At 38.6% G+C, this 20,518-nt stretch overlaps 1 protein-coding gene across 4 annotated transcripts in view; it reads right to left on the bottom strand.

Annotated features, from left to right (window-relative positions):
- Window positions 1–778: 778 nt before the first annotated feature.
- The window catches only part of TTC37 (tetratricopeptide repeat domain 37), a 45,302-nt gene continuing 25,562 nt past the window's right edge, over window positions 779–20,518 (bottom strand). For all 4 annotated transcript variants that reach the window (XM_015849654.2, XM_015849655.2, XM_015849652.2 and 1 more), the window contains 13 exons: window positions 20,192–20,316; window positions 19,227–19,350; window positions 18,180–18,398; window positions 16,779–16,851; window positions 16,088–16,141; window positions 15,867–15,978; window positions 14,552–14,680; window positions 13,830–13,951; window positions 11,891–12,049; window positions 9,155–9,307; window positions 6,948–7,078; window positions 5,636–5,759; window positions 779–4,685 (listed from right to left, as the gene is read on the bottom strand). In XM_015849654.2, coding sequence (XP_015705140.1) covers window positions 4,608–4,685; window positions 5,636–5,759; window positions 6,948–7,078; window positions 9,155–9,307; window positions 11,891–12,049; window positions 13,830–13,951; window positions 14,552–14,680; window positions 15,867–15,978; window positions 16,088–16,141; window positions 16,779–16,851; window positions 18,180–18,398; window positions 19,227–19,350; window positions 20,192–20,316 — 1,603 coding nt within the window. In that variant the 3' untranslated portion in view covers window positions 779–4,607. The remainder of the gene's footprint in view (window positions 4,686–5,635; window positions 5,760–6,947; window positions 7,079–9,154; window positions 9,308–11,890; window positions 12,050–13,829; window positions 13,952–14,551; window positions 14,681–15,866; window positions 15,979–16,087; window positions 16,142–16,778; window positions 16,852–18,179; window positions 18,399–19,226; window positions 19,351–20,191; window positions 20,317–20,518) is intronic.

Raw genomic sequence — 20,518 nt, 5'->3', positions numbered from 1 at the left:
AAAACAAGGGCTGGCAGCCACTCACCATGCTGTCACCAGGCTGGCGATGATGGCTCTCCCACCACTACAGTAGGAGGCATAAATATCAAAGCCATAGACAAGGATAGGAACTATGGGCTGTATGCACTTTTCAAGGCTATTAATAGCAGCAAGCTAAAAAAAGTTACAGCTAGTCTTGAGAATCACGAGTCTGGCTTTTGCAACATTCCCTTTTAATGTATGCAGTTACTGATAGCTCAGGCCTGTGTGACAGCAGGCTGTGAAGGCAACCACCATCGATCTAAATTTATCAGAAAAAGTCTTTTTAAAGCAACGTACTGAGATGGATGGGAGACGAGGAGGGCTTCTTGACATTCAGAATGTTCACCTCCACAGAGCAGAAAATCCATCCTACTGAGCTTAGCGTTATGGTTTAAAATGACAGTGGTAGCCTGTGGCTTGCACCTACTTTCTACCAATCACTGTGCATGGCTTGCAGCCAAGATGTGCTGGTGGATAGGCCCCATGGTTTTGCTCCATCACAGCTCAGCATCCTGCTTTCTTTAAGCCAGGTGCAAGTGGTACTAAAGCCTACAGTGCCTTCACTTCAGTACAGTCCTACTATGTCAGCAGTGCACTGCATGCCCTGTAAGCCTTTTAAGTGTGTAGTATGAGATCCCAACCAACACAAGATGTTTCTTAACGCTTCTGCACATCCAGAAACTGTAAACCAGGAATGGATAGGTATCACAACTCTGTTGTCAACAGCTTGAAAATCACCAATGGTAACACTGAAAGATTAGAATAACTGATTCATTTTTTATTTTCATGTACATAAAGGCAAATTAACATAATGTATTAAGAACCATTGTCATGATTCACCCAATTAAGCAGTCAGCAGCAGAATCAGCAAGACATAAAAAGAGCCTGTTACACACAGTATATATATATATATATATATGACCCTGTCCCTAATGACCACTAGTTTTTCTTGATGAGAACATTTAGTGAAGCCCACAGTCAGAGGGATACACTGCGTAAGTTCTAAGTTTTTCACTAGGAGAGTGGTTAGGTCCTGGAACAGGCTGCCCAGGGAGGTTGTGGATGCCCCGTCCTTGGAGGTGTTCAAGGCCAGGTTGGACGGGGCCCTGGGCAACCTGATCTAGTAAAGGTGTATGTTTGGTGGCCCTGCTGGGCAGGGGGGTTGGAACTACATGATCCTTGAGGTCCCTTCCAACCCGGGTCATTCTGTGATTCTGTGATAAGGGACAGGTTCCAAAATGATTACACTGAGGGAGCACTGGGAAGTAACCTCTAAGCTATATGCCAAGTTAAGTTTTGCAGCAGCAAGCCATGGCTGCCTAGGAAATGCCTAGGCCTGACTGCTCCCCTCTTGCTGAGAAGCTGAAGGAATATAAGGCATGCCCCATCCCACCATGGATGGCATGGGCCTGTGTTAGTTGGTATGATCCAAATGCTGTAACAAACAGGACTGCAACACTTATAAAAAACTGAAAAGCATGGCCATGGAAAGGGAAAACCACCACGTGTAATGTGCTGGGAGCAGCACTGGTGATGGCGCAGAAGAAGAGGCAGCCGGTTAAAGAAACTAATGATAAAATGGTTAAATCCTTGCAGGAACAAATGAAAACCCTGCAGAGCCAGCTAACTGCCAAATGTACTATCACTCCGTCCAATACATCAGACTGAGAGAAAAATTTATACTCTGAATTAGAGGATGAAGGATAAGCTCTCCTGGCTGGACAGACCTTGACTCTGTTCTGGATAGTGAGCTGCAATTTACAAGCTTGGCACAGCTGATCAAGAAACCAGGCCTAAGCACCTTGTATGTAACTGAGGAATTGGAAAGTAAACAAAAAGTACTTCACCTTAAGAACAAAGACAGTAATTAAGATAGAGACCATCAATCATGGCCAGGGTGAGGATAAGCAAGTTGCCTAGATGGTACCATTCTCAGCAGGCAACATGTCCAGAAGTCCTGGAAAAATACAGCAGGTTAGCTCAAGAAACAGAGACAGAGTACGTGTGGAGAGTGGCAACTGAGTTTTGCTGTTGGAAGATGAGGCCCAGAGCTTTCCTAACTACTGATGACCCAACGGAGCCATGGCTATTAACTTAATGAGCTGCCTATTGGGTAGGAGTTCTGGACACCCTGGAGATGGGAGTATCCAGTCTTTATTGACTGAGAGTTTGTGGAAGGGTGCTTGCCTTGAGTTAATACATGACAGAAATTTAGTCTGTCAGCAGCCTTCCCCAGTGCTATCATTAATTACTAATCTGAACAGAATAACTCCTCTGATTTGAAGCCTGCCTGATTCCTCGAAACCACATACAGATCAACAAGACCATCTGCAGTATCATTATCCCCATGAGGAAGATGGTAGGCACACAGAGAAGGAGTTTATAGATCCACAGAGTAAGAATATAATCTTATCTCAGTAAACTGGGAATGTGAATAAGCCCACCCAACCTGGTATGGGCACACTGATCACTGGTTTTATCCAAATCTGGAATCAAACAGATCGAGGCCTTCGTCTGGACATCCCAACAGCCGCAGGCCTTAAATTTGCCATTATTTGGTTAAACTTCTCACAGATTTTATAAGTCAAAAGACAGCAACATGAAACCAGAAGTGTATTCAAAATACACGCAGGAAGAAAAAATCTTTGTTGTGGGGGTTTACTCATTCCCATTTAAGCAGTATAGTGGAACAACTTGGTACATACCCTCTCCAGTAACTATCATTTTCTGGTTGATACAACCCTGGAAGACACACAGAGTTACATGCTGGAAGCAAGAGCTCTACATGTGAACTATAATATCCCCCTTGCAGCCTGAAGAAAGTGGGCATTTTAGGGGCACAATGTAGAGATCTTGTAAGAAGATACTAAAGCAGAAGTGCTGTCCCTGAGAATTAGAGATCCTAAGTAATCTTGTACATTGTTGGATTCCTTACCTCATGGAGAACCCCTACAACATGAATATGTTGTCCTTTTATCTCCAGGTTGGTGAATTCAAGTTAATAATGAATGGGGCGGCTAACCTCACAGTGACCTCTCTTGTTATGAAAGTGTTTGGTCCCATAAGTATTTTTTGTCCAATCTGGATAGTATAATAGATGAACAAAAAATAAATTCCCATCCCCAAGAGGATACTCCATATTAATGAACTCTTCATGGACAATTAGCTGTAAAACACTCATGTGGAATCCCATATAAATATGGCATATGCCAGAATTGTGAACTTTTGATTCAAGACATGGTGTGCCCCAGTGGCGCAGTGGTAGGAATGCCGCGTTGCAACACCAGGGCCCGGGTGTTCAAATTCCCCCTGTGGCGCAAGTGGTAGAAGTGCTGCTCTGCTACACAGAGGCTCGAATCCCGGGGATTGGACTCGATGATCTCTAAGGTCCCTTCCAACCCGCACGAGACTATTACCTATTACCTGTTACATGCAACTGCTGGGATTTTCTGGTACCAGGGTTTAAACCTAAACATCCCATGTCTAATGGAACCGCTACCAACAGAGAAAACATGTTTACTTCACAGGTAAGTATGACTGTGCATTTCAACAGGAATTTTGCATGGGAAAAGGGAACCAGAGTAACCAAACTCTATGACCTATCAACAAGATCCACAGCAATTAATCCCCTCAGTGAAATTTAGTCACAACCCCCTTCCTCATTGGTGGGACATGACATGCTGCTGTAATTAAAGTTAGCTAACAGAAAATGAAGAGCCGAAAGGACCCCATAATAAATGAAAAGGGAGCACTTTGCTACTGAAAGGGAAAGGGGGCCTCATAGAAACCAAAGCAAAGGGTAGTTACAGATAGTTTATGTTGAGGGGGGCAGAGAGAGGGTGAACTGCAGATACTAAGCCTGGGAAAACATGGGCAAGAAGGCCAAAAAGAACTGTCTTTGCCAGTGGGGTCATGGGGAATCTAATGCTTATGTAATAAAACTCAGGGGGAGACTATTGATCATATATTAGTCCAACCTATATCTGTAACATGCTTTTTCCCAATGGCGTGCAAGTTTGGAGTGTTAACCCCTTGCACCAGGGCTGTGTGCACTTCTCTTTATTAAACATTTCTGCTTTATATCCTAACAGGCTATAGGGTTTGCTTCCGCACGTCCAAAACATAAAGCACATAAACTGACACCACACATGAAATTCTACATGGATTTAGGTCTCAGTTCGAAAACAAAAGGAAAACATTTTACATTTCTGCATATTTTACAATATCTGGGAGGGAAGAAAAGTTTGTTGCCAATTGGTTAGCTTTCATCACTACCAATGCAGTAAACATCGTACTTCTTTGTGAGTGGCCAATGGGGAAAGATGATAACTACTGCAAACAGTACTGAGGTTTCAGGGAAGAAAACAAACAAAAAATAAGGTTTTTTTTCCTTTCATGTGAAGTGTATTTTATGGTGGAACTTACGTCAAGAAAAGAACAACCTACTTTTGTTCAAAAAAGGTTGCTGTTGACACAACAAGAAATAAAACTAAGACAAATTAGAAAGCCCAGACCACATAGAACACCTGAAGGATGGCCTGATTAAGTTGCGTGAACAGAAGACATTCCACTTCAGGTAGTCCATACTAGGCACTTGCTGACAATTTCTTGTGTAGATCCAGAGCTCTAATATCCCCATTAGCTTTGGCATTTTCTACAAGTACCTGAAGAAAAAAAATCAAGCAAAAAAGCACTGAGAATTTCTTAAGTTTAATCTTAGTATTTAACTAGAAACTCTAATTCATATTAATTCAAATTAAATCATATTAATTTCTGCTATCCAATTATCCAAAAAATTAAGTAACCAGTAAGTCCAGACTGAAATAAGAAATACTCAATGTGACATACCAGCTTAAAACATTATGCATTTATTAGAAAAAAAACACTCTAGTCACCTGCTAAACTTGTAGTCACTTGCAAAGCACTATAGCAGCATCACTTGCTACTTGAGGCTGAGTATAAGTAAGTTCCCTGCTGGAAATGACACCAACAGATCTAGGTGAGACCTATCTCCCTGTCACTGCACACCTGCCTCCTTATAATACATCTATACAGATGTATTATACCTAAATTAGTCAAAAAGAAGCATTTTATCTCCTTAAAACTGCCAAGGCTTCCTTTTGCCTTCCCCACTTAAATTTAGCCTTTCTCCATTTATTTTACATGCCTCCTATTTACACATTCAGGATCTGAGTGGCAAAGTGATTCCAATTACAAGCCAAAGTGAATCAGCTCCCATCATATTAAAGAACTTTCTGGATGTGCAAATTTGACCAAATCAATTTGTACAATGCTATGAAAACAAAAGAATGCACCATTTACTGAGAACAAAAAATAATGCATCATCAAAAATTCAATAAAAATCCTAAGTACAAAAATTATGATTTGGATTACAGAGAGATTTTACTGTTTGATTTTCATTAGTATTGCATGGAGGAACTGAAGACATTCAAGTAAGCTGGATACAAAGCAAGGTATGTTTTGTCAGCATGGAATCCTTAAATACTGTATTCTGCCAGGAGAACCATCACTTCCCTAATCTCTCCCTACCCCTCCTAGAAGTAATAGCCACAATATAAAATGAAAATCGATTGCATAGAATGAATTGTCTTACATCTATTAATTCGTAATCATCTTTGGCATATAGATGTTGCAGGAGGTACCAGCGAGCCACAGACACTATGGTTTCTGGATTCCCTGGTTGGTAAACCACTCTCTCCAACATTCGACGAGTCTCCCTAGAAGCATGACCAAAACAATCCAAATTAACTGCAGAACTTCATTAACTTGGTACAACACAGCAACATCTGACTGTAATTAATAATAACCAGAAGTAATGAAAAGGGATGCCCTTATGGAAATACCAGTGAGGAAGCAGAGATGTGTGTCTACTTGTTGATTTTCCAAGCCTCTCATAAGCCTAGCTGCTCTTCTCTGGACCTGCTGCAGTACCTCCATGTCCTTTTTGTACTGAGGTGCCCAAAACTGAACACAGTACTTGAGGTGAGGCTTCATCAGTGCCGAGTACAGGGGCAAGATGACTTCCCTAGTCCTGCTCACCACACCATTCCTGATACAAGCCAGGATGCCATTGTCCCTCTTGGCCACCTGGGCACACTGCTGGCTCATATTCAGCCGACTGTCCATCAGCACACCAAGGTCCCTTTCCATCAGGCAGCTTTCCAGCCACACCTCCCCAAACCTGTAGGGTTTCCTGGAGCTGCTGTGACCAAAATGCAGGACCCAGCACTTGGCTCTATTGAAACTCATGTTGTTAGCCTTGGCCCATCAATCCAGTTTAGCCAGGTCTTTCTCCCCTCTGGCAGATCAACACTTTCTCCCAACTTGGTGTCATTTGCAGACTTACTAAGGGTGCACTCAATCCCCTCATCTAGATCATTAATGAAGATGTTAAACAGAAGCAGCCCCAGCACTGAGCCCTGAGGGACAATGCCCATGACAGCCACCTACTGGATTGAACTCCATTGACCACAACTCTCTGGGCCCAGCCATCCAGCCAGTGCTTCACCCAGTGGAGCATACACCCATCCAAACCATGGGCAGCCAGCTTCTCCATGAGAATGTTATGGAGGACAGTGTCAAAGGCCTTACTGAAGTCCAGGTAGACCACATCGACAGCCTTACCCTCATCCACTAAGGGGGTCACCTTGTCATAGAATGAAATCAGGTCATTACAGTTTTTTTTAGAAGAGAAGTGAGATTCTACTGCTTCCTGCTCCCCACACTACTAACCCCTTATCTATGGGAAAGCCCTTTTAGCTGTCATACTATTTCAAGAACTCTTGTTTTCAGTTTTTTTGGTCTAGGAGTTAGATATGACCATCATGGCCACTTGGACATTTTTCATTCTGACAAGTAAATACTTTTAGACAGTATGTTCCGTTTATGCTTAACAGATTGTGTACCTTGCTCCCATTTTGCGAATATACTGTAGAAGTGCTTGCAGGAGAACTGCCAAGGGACAGGAATAGAGTTTCAAAGCTTCAGTTGTTGCCTCCTGAACCAAAGATGGCCAGCGCTCATTTGAGACATTAGCCTAGTAAAATAAAAGAAAAAAAGAGAATGAGTTTAATTGCAGTGTGCAGTGCAAATCAATATTTGTTTGCATTTCTCTGTAGAGAAGGTTGAATTCAAGTTTTTCAGAGTTACATAAAATACCTGTCAAGTTAATAAGCAGTTTCTTTAAAAAACATTGTTTAGAAGGGCCTGGAACAATTACATTAAGTCTTCTTGGCTTTACATAAGTGAGCATTCCACTTGCTCACTTATGTGAAGAATCTCTTTGTCTTTTCCAAACATGTTTTAGTAATGCCTGCCTATCAGAAACATTTGTTTTGTAAACTTCTATCTGATTACATGAGTATGTTAAAATGTAAATTCATTCCCAGAAGAGAATGGAGAATACAACAATGTTTTACTAGCAATAAAAATCAGCTCCAAGGTGGTAATTACTAAGCAGCTACTGGGCAAGTTATTTGTTTCTTTGCTTACTATTACAGGCAACAAAATGATTATTTTGATGGTTGCTCTGAAAGTAATGCCTCCTATTTATTATGTTGGCCCATGATGTCAGAGGTGGATGTTGGTGGTACAGCAGTAGAAGAGGCTGAGACTTCCTGCCAATATTCCATCACATTTCATTGTCATCACAGTAAGGTGGTGGGTGCTACACTTCAGCAGTAGTGACAACATGTCACCTCCACTGGTGGTGACCTGTATGAGTGCACCATGCCATCTGTTGTTCAACACTGGCAAAAATGCATAGCTAATGGTGATGACTATTTTAAAATAAAAAATATTTTGTAGCTGAGAATTTGCTCTATCAAAGAGTGCTGTTGAGCTCTTTGCATCTGTTATAGTTTCCATGAAAATAAACTGGAGGCATTACTTTTGGAGTGACAAGCTAGAACATAACATTGCTATTGCCTGGACAGAAGACATGACCTTGTGCTTCAGAGGGGCCAAGGTTTTGATTAGCCTTTTGCACATCAATTAATTACGCCACAGCTAATCAGCTGACCTAACAGAAATCCACATATAAACTGTTCTGTTCATGCAAAAGCAGAAAGAAGATAACCACATTTATTCTATTTTTAAACAAAGTCATATAGACTCATGTAATTTAAGCCACCATCTCAAGAAATAGTATTAATTCTGTTAAAGAGTACCATGAAACCTGTGCAGATACTATGGATATTTAAGAAAGTTGATGCAGACTACTGGGAAAGGGACAGAAGAATCACAGGAGGAAATAATCCTGTCCCTTGATGAACGCTGCCAATTGAAGCACAAAGACAGTGAATCTTTCTACACTGAGGGGATTTTTTTTCTTCTTTTTTTTCCCACCAACAGAAGCAACAGTTTTGCAGCTTTGACTTCAGTAAAACTGACTATCTTTTCTTACATTAACACTCACAATGTGTGGAGTTCCTCTGCCTGAATTTAGATCTGCCTGCTGGCTTGGCAGTCTCTTAAAATACTTGACAAAGTGTAAGCCAGGATTAACCGATATCAATTTTTATCTCCTTTAAAGAAGCCCACCAGAGCACTTCAAATTTTTGGAGTAACAGTGCCTAGAGAGAACAGATGCTTTCCAAGAATTTGGGCTATGTTTACCTGGCTCTTCAAAGCAAGGTAAAAGAAAGATGATTTTCTTTACATCACAGTGTACACTTCCATTACCTTTATACTTCAAAGCAAGGCAGCAGATCTAGAAGTGACCATACAGTATAAAGTCATTTGAAACCCGACTGAAGTTTCTAGTCAGCAGTATAGGAAAAGCATTTATTAAAGACAGTAATCTGAACAAGGCAACAGAGCCTTGAAGGACACTGCAGTTTTGATGATCAAACTGAATCAATTAGAGGAACAACCCATATCAAACAAGTTAGCCATTTTATGTACACAGTGATTCTACACAATTATTTCACAGCAATCCCTTATGAAAGAATATTCTAAAAATAGTCCCCTGAAGTCCCGTTTTATTCACTAGTCAAGTTGTTGTTCACAAAACACAGTCACTTAAGCAGGAATTTCAGTGAAAGACTGCAGAAGCCCAGCACTACATGGATTCCTGTTACATCATGCAGTTACATAATTTTGATTATCTTACCATGCAGATTTCCAGTGCGAGCATAGCCAGCCTGAGCAGACTGGATAACTTCCCACTCCAGCTGCCCTGCTGTGATGCCAACTGCAGACTCTTTCTGTAACACATCTCTGCTCCAACCATCATTCCTTGAGACTGATACACTTTTGCCAGCCACTGAAAACAGCCAACAAAATCAGTTAAGGAACCAACAAAACACACATCCCTATAGATGATATAATTCACTTAAATTTGTAAAAGTTCCACGGTATAAATATGGATGAAAACATCACTGCCAACCTCACCCTCACTCCAACAACATAATGCACTGTCCTGCAGGAAAATACATTCTCTTGATTGCAGAGCCAGCAGTACAACTCACCACAGCAACATATTTCAGAGTTTCATTCACACCCACTCAACTTTCTGACAGCTGTCTTAATCTGGATATTGCATATAAGTGAATAAATACTACAACTGGCATTGTGAAAGTCATTCTCTAGACCAGAAGAGCATTATGTGGTGCCTTACTTGTTCCTGAAAGTTCTTTACTAGGGGAAAAGTTTTTCCACTAGAACAAAGTTTTTTCCAACTCAAGTGAGCAATTTCAGGAACATAAAAGATCTTCCAGTTGAGTCTCAGCTCAGATGAGGAGTGTAAAACTTGGGTTACACATCTTTATTACACACCACAGTCACATGGAGGAGCTATGTGGAACAAAAAGTAGATCACAGGTGCTGTGGAGAGTTTCTTGCTCCTGCTACCTGCTCCATCTGCCCTGGATTTGTCTATAAATTGAAGTAAAGGGATTCTATCTTCTCCCTCTTTACTTGTGTAGCCATATCACATTTTTAAAAGGAGATACAGCCACAGGTTTGAAAATTCCTGGCATGTGCATGATAAGCACCAAAATGCCTAAGCTACATTTAAGATTATTATTTGCTGGATCACCAAGCAAACAAAGCAACTTCTTTTTTTAAAAGCAAGGTAATTCTCTTTTTCAAAAAAAATACTTTTGCTAGCTAATAACTGCCTAGAGTAAGAGGGGACAAGATCCTTGAGCTTTTCTCATGCACTGAAGCACTTTGTGAACAGACTATCCAGGATGTCCCCTCTTTTAGTATCTATGAGACTGCATCTTGACATCAAACTTCAAGACTGCTTTGTACAACAACAGGACATCCATACAGGTGCACAATTTTATTGTCTCCCTGGTGAGTCACAGCACAAAAAAGCAGAACAGTCAGCAGAGCACTAGTTCAGCACTGCTCCTAAATCCTGTTGAAAATTTCAGACATGCACCAAAAACTTAAAGAAAGCAAAAGAAGCTATGCTAACAGTCATTCTAACTTAGTGAAACTCTGAGGTATCATGATACATGCTTTTGAGTAAGACAAAACATCTATCAAACACTTGGAAGTCTGAAAGCACAAAAGCGAAGAGCTATCCATTAGGAACAGTCTAGCAGCCAAGAAACTTTTTCAGATGATTACCAAAGCCCTGAGAAGTATCTTCTCTAACTGAAGACTGAAGAGATCTTACCCAGAGGCATCTTACCTATGGCCCGAACTAAAACAAAATAAAACCCTCATTCTTTTAGTTCATTCCCTTTCCTTGTCTGTAAGCAAGATGACACTTGGCTATGCAAGAGATGCATGAAGAACATATAAGATTTAATTCCATTCTCCCTATTATTATAAATTAATAGGGGCTCAAATCATGGTTCAAATATCCCAGTGTTTTACAAATCCAACAATCTGATGCGTTCTGCAGTTCAGGAAAATTTAATCTTAGGATTCCATGAAAGACATACCCAAAAAAAGCACCATTCCACAGATATTACTTCTATGTTCCAAAAGAGAAGATGACCTGCAACCTTGGAACAATGGACATAAATATTGAGATTTACAGCTGTCTTTCTCTTACCTTTTAGGACTGAAATCACCTTTAAGAGAAACTTGCTGGAAAGAGAAATTTATGTATTCAACAGGCAGAGAGAGCACTGTGTTTCCTACAACTAGATGCAGAACACTAGAAGTTTGTGGAATTTTTCTAAACACACTAACATTTGTAAAGGAAGCAAGTAACTGTAACCAAAAGCAACAGTCCAAAAATAAAAATTAGATATATACACACACATGCTGCATCACCAGAAAGTTATATTGGCATGCATGAGATAGCTCCTCAGATTGTCCCACCATATGAACCAAATTACAGACTCTTCACTTTAACCAAAAAATGATCTGTGATTCCATGAAAGGGAGGGAGTGAACACTACCACAGAGAAGGATTCTTCTTTTCCCCAGTCTCAGCTGACAAAAGAATGGTGATGCTTGATGTCAGAAAATCATGAAACACAGAAGAGATTTATTCAGGATTTTATATCCTGAATATGGAATTGTACACAGCTTACCTCCACCTTTTCTTATGGGGATATAGAGATCACGTAAGTATTTTACTGTTTTGACTCACACTGCCAAGTCATATAACCCTAAAGATGCAGGTGTCAGGTTTTAATCTCTAGCTGTTATTTTTACATCCACATCTGCTTAATTTTACAAACAATTATCATTATTTCATGAATTAAAATAAAATTAACATAATATTACAGTTTTATAAAGAAATTAAAATCAGCTGATTTCTCTTGTCAGTGGACAAATAAAGGCAACCAGTGAAAAACTCTCACATAGCAGATATTCTCTGCACAGAGCTCACTGTAACAGGTGGTATACCAAAATTAGAGAGAGAATACACACTTACCTGCCACGCTGCAATGGAAGATGAACTGGTCATGACCGTTTTGTGAAGCTCCTTCAAGATGGTATCTGGAAGCTCTTTGTGAGACTGCAACAACTGCTTACATTGAATTTGTCTCAAAAGCAAAAACAGACCTGGGTGCTCAGGGCAGTTCTTTAAACCCTAAAACCACATTATATCAAAATTATCATTTACAAATATCAGAAGACACTGCTGTTTTTCCCCACCAGATCTTTATACAAAATAGCATTGAAAACAAGACAGCATCTCTCTCTGCTCTGTACAAGGAAGTATTCCAGAAATTGATAGAAGGAAATAAGTAAGATTTTTCTTTCTCTCTCATCTATCCTAAGTTTTGCACCTGTCCTACCACTAGAGGTTTCTGAAAGACAGATAAATGGCAGTCCTCTGGTTTTTTTTGTTTTTTTTTTTTTCCTTCAAGTTTGAGGTAAAATTGAAATAAAATAAAATAATCAAAAACAAACAAACAAAAACACCCCAAAAAACCCACAGTGGTGATGTAAAGGATAATCCAAGAAGTTCCAGTTCTCACAGTGAGTGTATTTAATTCTCACTGGAATAGAACTTAACTAAACACTTTCTGTAAAAAATAATCATATTAAAGAATGACAGAAAGCTAGTCATCTGCTGCTTTATCCATCTCATGAGAAAGAAGTTTCTCCAAGTCACATTATGTGTTATTTCTGCTTGTTTTAAGTCATGATATATCCAAAAATCTTAACTCGAACCAGATCCGTTCTAAAAAAAAAGCATTTGCACATTGCACCCACTTTTAAGAAAAGGAAAATACAGTAACAGCAAGACCTCAATAGGCTCTTTGAAAAATGCACATATATGCAGAGACAATGAAAGAGAATAGAAGCTATTAGTATTTGTGGTAATTTTTCTTGTTGGCAAATATGGAATTCAAGGAGTGCAGGGTCTGACCCATCTCTGCCAGTTACAACAACTGGGAATCCTAAGTTCTGTAACTGTCAGTGAGATTTAGTTGTAACAGTCACTCTTATTCTGGTTTCTGCACAAATTGACTACTTTATCCAGACTATGTAACTAACAAATAAAAAAAAATAAAAAAAAATAAAAAAAATAAAGCAAGCAAAGAACACCATAATCCCTTCCTGCTCCAGATAACAGCTTGTATTTGCAGAAGTCTCCAATAATTTCTAATGTAAGATAGGTCATTAGACATACTGTCCAGAAAACATCCTCTCCCCAGCCAAGCCAAGAGACAGGAAAATGTACCTTCCCCTAAAAAATTAGCATGTTTACTGAATCTCATTTTTAAGATTTAATTAATTTCAACCCTAATATACAAATGCCTTAATTTCAACTCTAATATACAAATGCCTTTCCTACTTGAAAGTCAAGGATGTGTGCTGCTAAGTACAACTGCTATTTTGCTGATCTTTTGCTTAGCCTTTTGTTTATGAAGACAACTAGACACACACACTTGAAGCATGTTAACAATACAGTTTGGTTTCCCAAATGTGTTGCACCAAAGTGTTTCCTTTCAATGATTAAACCTGTGGCATATACTTGTAGATCTGAAATAGGCACCACTGCAACTTAACCACAGATCTGAAGATGGTTAAGTCCCCTGAAAGTCCCCCAGCTTTCAAAGATTTATTCCCTCAAATTCCTGTAATGCTTTGCTTTGCCTAACACTAGGTTAATATTAAAAAAAAAAAAAGCAAGAGAGGAAGAACAAGTTTTGTCACCTATTACACTGCTTGTTTAAACTGTTCGGAAAGTTAGTGTTGCAGACAGTGTTGGTATTATGGCAGCAATGGTCTCCTGCTTTGCCAACAACTACTGCAAGTTGTAGCTCTGACAAAATAAACAGTTACTACATTAAAGATTACCTGTTAGTAAAACATACACAAAGTTTCCATAGAATTCTGCCCATGTATTGTTGCCATACCTTGGTACAAAGTGCTTCAGCTTCTGAGATTCTACCACTCTCCTCTAGACTAGTGATAGCCTGACAAAGAGACCAGTCTTCAAGACTTTGGATGTAATTATGAGGAAGGTTATTTTCTCCAGCTGCAAAAGAAGATAAAGCACTTAACCAGATTACTGTGTATGATGTAGTGACATCCCCGTCACATGCTCCAGACCTGGCAAGTAATAACTTTTTTGGAGTATCAGTTTGATGTGGCTTTTTTCATTAGTAAGAACATTAAGCAGATAGAAAAAGTCATCCACTATTCGAGTTAATAGTTTGAGAATAACTGATTAAATACAGAATTTTAATTCCAGATTTTGAAATGCTACACACACCACACAACATGCACCCATTAATCAAGGTTAGCTATCTACAGGAGAAGTCACGGAGCACTTAAGCCTTTTCTTGTCAACAGTGCTCCTTTGTAATATGATGATCTACTCATTAGGTATCAGAATAAAGAAGTGCTAATTAAAAAATGCATTTAAGGCTCCGAATGGAAACACAAGCTATAATTAAGTAATTAACCCTAACTCTACATTAGGATGTGGATTTTTATGAGAAAAAATAAAATTATGGCTCAAATCACTTCTAAGCAACTTTCATATGCAGGGCTTCTGAAATTCATAACAGTATTACAAGCTTAAAACATTTCCATTTTATTTCATTTTCTTTCAGTTGAAAGTTTTATATCTTACTTTTGGCTGAAATTGTAGATACAAGTGTCATCTCTAGATCTGTTTTCTTCGGTTGAGTGTTTTTTAGGCAGACAACAGTGTTTTCAGCATGACAGGCTGCCATTAACACTGCCCAGGCAGCAGGATTATCTGGAAGAAAAGAACTGTTACAGACAACTCATGACCATTGTATAAGTCTGATAGTAAACTTAGAATGGTCTTTACCAGATTAAGCATAAAAACATAGCCATCAGTGAAACGGTACACTGTAAAGTAAGAGGCAGCAAGAAGGCAATTGAATTTTTTCGATCAGACAGCAGCTTACAGCAGCTCAGCCCAAGGCAGCAGAAAAGTATTTGCCTGCAACAAATGAGCTTCCTCAAAGCTTAAGACAAAGACATGGTTTCTTAAGTCAACTAATAGATTTTTTGTATAAATATTCGTATGCCAGCTTGATTCCAACTACACAGACTAAACCTCAGTACCTTTTAATACTACCTAACAGTGGCAGCAAAAATCCCAGGATGTTTTCTACAGCTTTGAGTAATATGGACTCTACATAGTTCAACCACTGGCATGCAAGTTATAGCAATCACAGATAGGTTATATTCCTGCTTCCAGGGTGAACTAATCCAAGCTCCACATTACTCTGACTGAGCTCGGTAAAGAACATCTTTAGTTCAGCCTATGTACTGAATCAGACAGAGATAAACTATGAGATCTGGCTAAGTTTTCAGCCCAAAAATGATTAATTATGTCACGGAAATGAAAAACAGCATGAAGATTTTACTTTACTAAAGTAAGAAGCAAAGTATAACACCTGTGGATAGCCATAATAGTCTTGCGTATGCTTGGGGGAAAGTAATCATATATACACTTTTTAACTTGAGGCCACACTGATGTATATTGTACGTTTTATGCTTTATTATCACTTCCAAAAGATACTCTCTGAAAGACCCACTAGACCTGCATTTCATACACATATTGAAGATGACCATTTAGCAACAGGTGAACAGTTGCCTACAGTTCATAACCAGAATGATGTAATAGAAAATATTCAACTTCTCAAACTAGATGAATAAATCTCTTCTGCTTAGCATGACATACTGACCCGGTGAGAAAATGTGATTTTCCTTTTTATTTCACATACAAAATAATACTTGTCTCTTCTTGCATCACAAGTTTAAATTTCTGTTTTTACACATTCTCTCAAAATAATGCATGGACAAAGAGAAATAACAACAATCAAAGAAAAGCAAGTATTTTGTTAACACAATGGTTCTGATTCTGATTTGTAAAAAAACAAACAAACAAACACACTAGTGCATTTGAGTACCTGGACAGATGTGTATTGCCTTCTGAATATTTTTTAGAGGATTGTTTCTCTCATCTTCTAACATGTGACATCCTGCTGCCAGCTGATTAACTGCAACATTCAGTAGGACATCCTATAAAATAGAAGATGAATGACAGCATTGTAATGTAAATAATCAGAAAGAATTCACTTTAAGATTGCTTAGGGAATTGTAAAATCTACAATTTAACAGTGAACCAAACCTTTCCATGTCTTAAATCAAGTGCATGTGCGATGTTTCCTGCCACAGCTCCCCCCTGTAAGATTAAAAGAAAAAAAAAGAGTTGGCTATACGACTAGTTCAGAGATTTTATAAAAAATGTAAGGCAAGGTCTTTTTTTTTTCTTTACGATACATTAGCCATATATATGAAGTTTGCACAAGGTATTTTGTTCTGTAGGAAAGGAAAATTCTAAAAATCTCTTTGCGAACAATTATGAAGAGACATTCTGAATGTAGAAGAGCTAACAGTAAGCACAGAAGCAGCAAAGACACAATGAAATAAATAAAATTGACCGGACTAAGCAAATTCAAGCCAGATAAAGTCTTTTCTCTCAATTTTGCATACATATCATATTCATACATAGAATCACAGAATGGCCTGGGATGGAAGGGACCTCAAGGATCACAAATCTCCAGCCCACCTGCCACAGGGGTCATATAGTCCAGCTTTTGCTTATTGGAACATTTCTAGTAGATTTCAGGAAGATAAAGAACCATTACCCTGTGAAGGATGCAAATAATTGGATGTATGATTTCTTCAGTACACGCACTGCTCAGAACATGCTTATTTATTTAAAATACTGAAGCATGGTATCAGTTTTTATTTTCAGTTAAGAAATAACACAGACAGCAAACTCAGGATGCATACAGTTGTTAAGGCAATGTCCTTACTTTTGCCTTCTGTGGTGTATACAGTGGAACTAGTCGAGACAGAAGAGACCAAAGGGCAGGATTACCAGGGTAACTGCAAAAAGAACAAGGATAACAAACTTTTTGGTTTAGAAATGAACCTGGTCTTTCATAACTCTTGTAGCCAGTTTCTATAAACACCACATGGACCTTCTTCTATTAGAAAGAAAACCCAGTGCAGATGTAAATGCACATGGCAATTAATTTAAAACAATCGACACAACACTGATGTTATTATCACTGGATAAAGAAATAAAGTGAACAACACATATAAACATATATTGATGTTCACAGTGAACAGTGAAGCAGGAAACAGATGCTCTGCTGGAATTCGGAATAAAGGGGGCTAAAAGGGGGACTGTTAAAGGTAGTTTATAGAAACAAGTAAAGGAAACTTAAAGGTAGTTTATAGAAATTAGTAAGAGAAACTTAAAGGTAACAAGTAAAAGAAACACGGGGCCTGAGAGAGCAGGGAGGATGCAGATAAGGAGTGAGACCTCACGGACGACCAGAAGAGGAGTTGCATTCCCCCTGATAAGAACAAGAGGGGGTCTGCATGCTAAAGACAAGAGGGGGTCTGTATGCTAAAGAGCTACTGAATATGTATCAGAATTCCTAGAACTATTGACTATGTATTAGAAGTCTAAAAAATCATTGACTATGTATCAGAATTCTGAGCAATCATTGGCTATGTATTAAATGTACCTATATCTGTGTCACGATTTTACAAGTCGGTGTGCAAATTTGGAGGAGCTATCCCCCTTGCACCCGGCGCTGCGCAACGCTGGAATAAACATACCTGCTTTATAACCCATCTCTGGATTATAGTTTTATTCTGCAAGTCAACAGGAAGAAAACAGGCAAGCACTAGTACTCAAGGTATTGTCCTCATAGTCTGAGGAACAAAGAACCTTCAATGCAGTTTTGAGAAACACGCTGTTTCTGAAAACATGTGGAGGGAGGGTATGGTATAGCCTGCTAAAGGCACTAATTAAAATTCCCACTCCCGATTACACATAGGTTACTCAAAGCACTGTTAAATATTGGCATTTATCAAACAGAACAAACTGCTTAAGAGGTTGTTTGATATTAAATAAAAGTCCTAAAGATTTTTAAGTTGAAAGCTCTGGTGTGTACAATAAAGAACTGATCTAAGAAATCACCAATACAAAAATAGAAAAATCCTTACAAGTCATGAAAATTTTGCCACTTGATCCCACAAATCTGAGCTAATAAAGAAGATTTCTTCACTGATTCCAAAAAAAAAGACCTTCATGCTTGATTTTCTTTTTTTCTTTCTTTCTTTCTTTTTTTTTTTTTTTTTAAAGAAGAATACTGCAACAAATTTACAAGGAAATCTAAAAAAAATAACAAAATACACACCTATGTATTGCTTTGGAGACTTCTCTCTGGATCCCCAGGTTTCTGCCTTGTAGTGCATAAACAGCAGATGCAATAAGGCACCTTTCATAAATCCCATCACTCCCTTTCTCATGCTTCAGTAACTCCTTTAAGGCTGCTGTTGCAAGCGTAACATCCTGCTTTACCAGACCTAGTGTGCACAGAGCCTTCAGACTTTCTGTACTAGGTTCCTTTAATGAACTGTTGAATCAGAGGGAGAAAGAAGACATTATTTTGGAGCACAAATTAAACTTAATATTATAATATTTAATCATTATATTAACATTTAATATAATCTTTTTTCAACTCATCATCTGTAATATACTGATTTAGCAGTCTATCATGGGATTTTGGATCAAGCTAAGAACAGTAAACTTAAGACCTCAGGATATGGGATACTGCAGTGGTTATGTACCATCCCAGCATTCAAGCTTATAAATCCAAACTACTTGGAAAGACTCTCAATACATTTGTTGCTCTTCAGTAGCAGCCATAAATGAATGGCGAGGTACAATGTGTAACACTTGTTTTCTTGAACATATCTGCACTTCTAAATCAAGTCAGAAGTCAGTTACAGTGTGCCTGTTTCCAACTTTACAACAGAAAGTTGGACTTTTTTTTTCAGGAAGAAAAAGGAACAGGCCTGCTGAAAAGAACTGCTCTTTCAATTAGGCTGTTCAGAGAAATTAACTTCTGTTACGTACATGAAGATGTGTTTCAACTTCAGGTAATCTGTATATGGTTTCCACCATCTATTAGTTTTATTACCAGAGCCAATTACACTATTCCACACTCACTTCATTATGAGAAGTAGTTTAACCTTACTTCAACAGTATTCTCGCATTTATTGGAGAACTACTAGACATAATGAATGATATTTTTCTCCCACTGTCCTCTGTTCCCTTTCCTAGCCCTGGATAGTATTGCTGCAGATGGCAGCATTCATTTGAGAGACAACTCTCAATAATTAACTGAGATTTAAGTTGGACAATAGAACATCGCATAGCGAAGGTTATCCCCTGTACTCACCATTTAAACAGCAATGTCTTTGCAGCATCTACTTTATTTCGTTTATACTCTATTATTGCCAAGGCAGTCAGGGTATGTGTTTTATCTTGTTCAGACTCCGCAACAGACAAAGCTTTCTCATAGGCTAGTGAAAAACAAGTAAAGACTCAGAACTGAAATGGTAGGAAAAGAAAAACCTAATATTTATAAAACCTCAGGAAAGGTACCATACTAGTACAAAAGTACTACTCTTTTAGGCTCACTATATTTTCACACCTGAAATCATACTGTAGAAGACAAAAAAAGTTTGGCTAAGGCTTCCAGAAGCAGCTATATGCAAGGAAATATCTGATTTGCAGGGATGCTTAGAGCCTACTTAATTGTACCAAGTGGAAACCAATCTGGCAAGTAGTACTGGGATATCTAGAAAAAGAAATGAAAACTGCTTAAAGATTTTCCTGCGATAACATATTTATGAAACAATATTGAGACAAGCACATGCAATTCCCATTTAAAAAAATAGTTATTTCAAATGTTGAATTGGCTGCTGCATTGCAAGTGCTTAGGCTTCTACAGTGATAATTCAGCACACCTTTTTGTGAGTCTCCCATCTCAACAACATAGAACATGAAAACACAGAACTTACATTAATCACTAAAGCTGAAGTATTTTGAGTATCACATTAACCTCCTACCCAGGAGCAATTTTTCCAGAAAAGTCATTTCATGATAGAAAGGAAAGCTAGTAATACAAAAGCTTAGCAAACAGAAATTAAATTCTCCAAGTAATGCAGCTTTCCTTAGATTTGAATAGTACTAGCACTCATGAATAGATGAATGATGAAAATAGCTACCAAATGTGTACCTACAAGTATACTGGAAGACTGAAATAATTTGAACTACAGTTACATTGGTTAGATGAATAAATCTGGTTAAGATTCATCATAAGAACTGCCCTGTAATACTTGGAATTGGGAAGATGCTTACCTTTAATACTTTCTTCTAAGAGTCCTTTCTTGAAGTAGGCTAGTGCTATCCCCATAATGGCATCAAACTCAGTAAGGGGTATTGATGTATAAACCTCAATGGCTTTATCAAACTCACCAACAGCACTGCAAAAAACCAAAAACCATCATTAATATGAAGGATGTCGCAACAGTGCTATGGTTGAGAGAAGATGTCTGTGCAATTGAGTATTCTGTTTACATATGGAAACTACTTCACCTGGACTGCCATGATTCTATGGGGTTGGGTGGAATGCACCTTAGGGTGCTGAGGGAGCTAGTGGAGGTGATTGTCAAGCTGCTTTCCATC

The sequence above is a fragment of the Coturnix japonica genome, chromosome Z, assembly GCF_001577835.2.
Source record: "Coturnix japonica isolate 7356 chromosome Z, Coturnix japonica 2.1, whole genome shotgun sequence".
Lineage (NCBI taxonomy): Eukaryota > Metazoa > Chordata > Aves > Galliformes > Phasianidae > Coturnix > Coturnix japonica.
The sequence above is the reverse complement of the archived record's forward strand: the minus strand, read 5'-3'. Positions and strand labels throughout refer to the sequence as shown.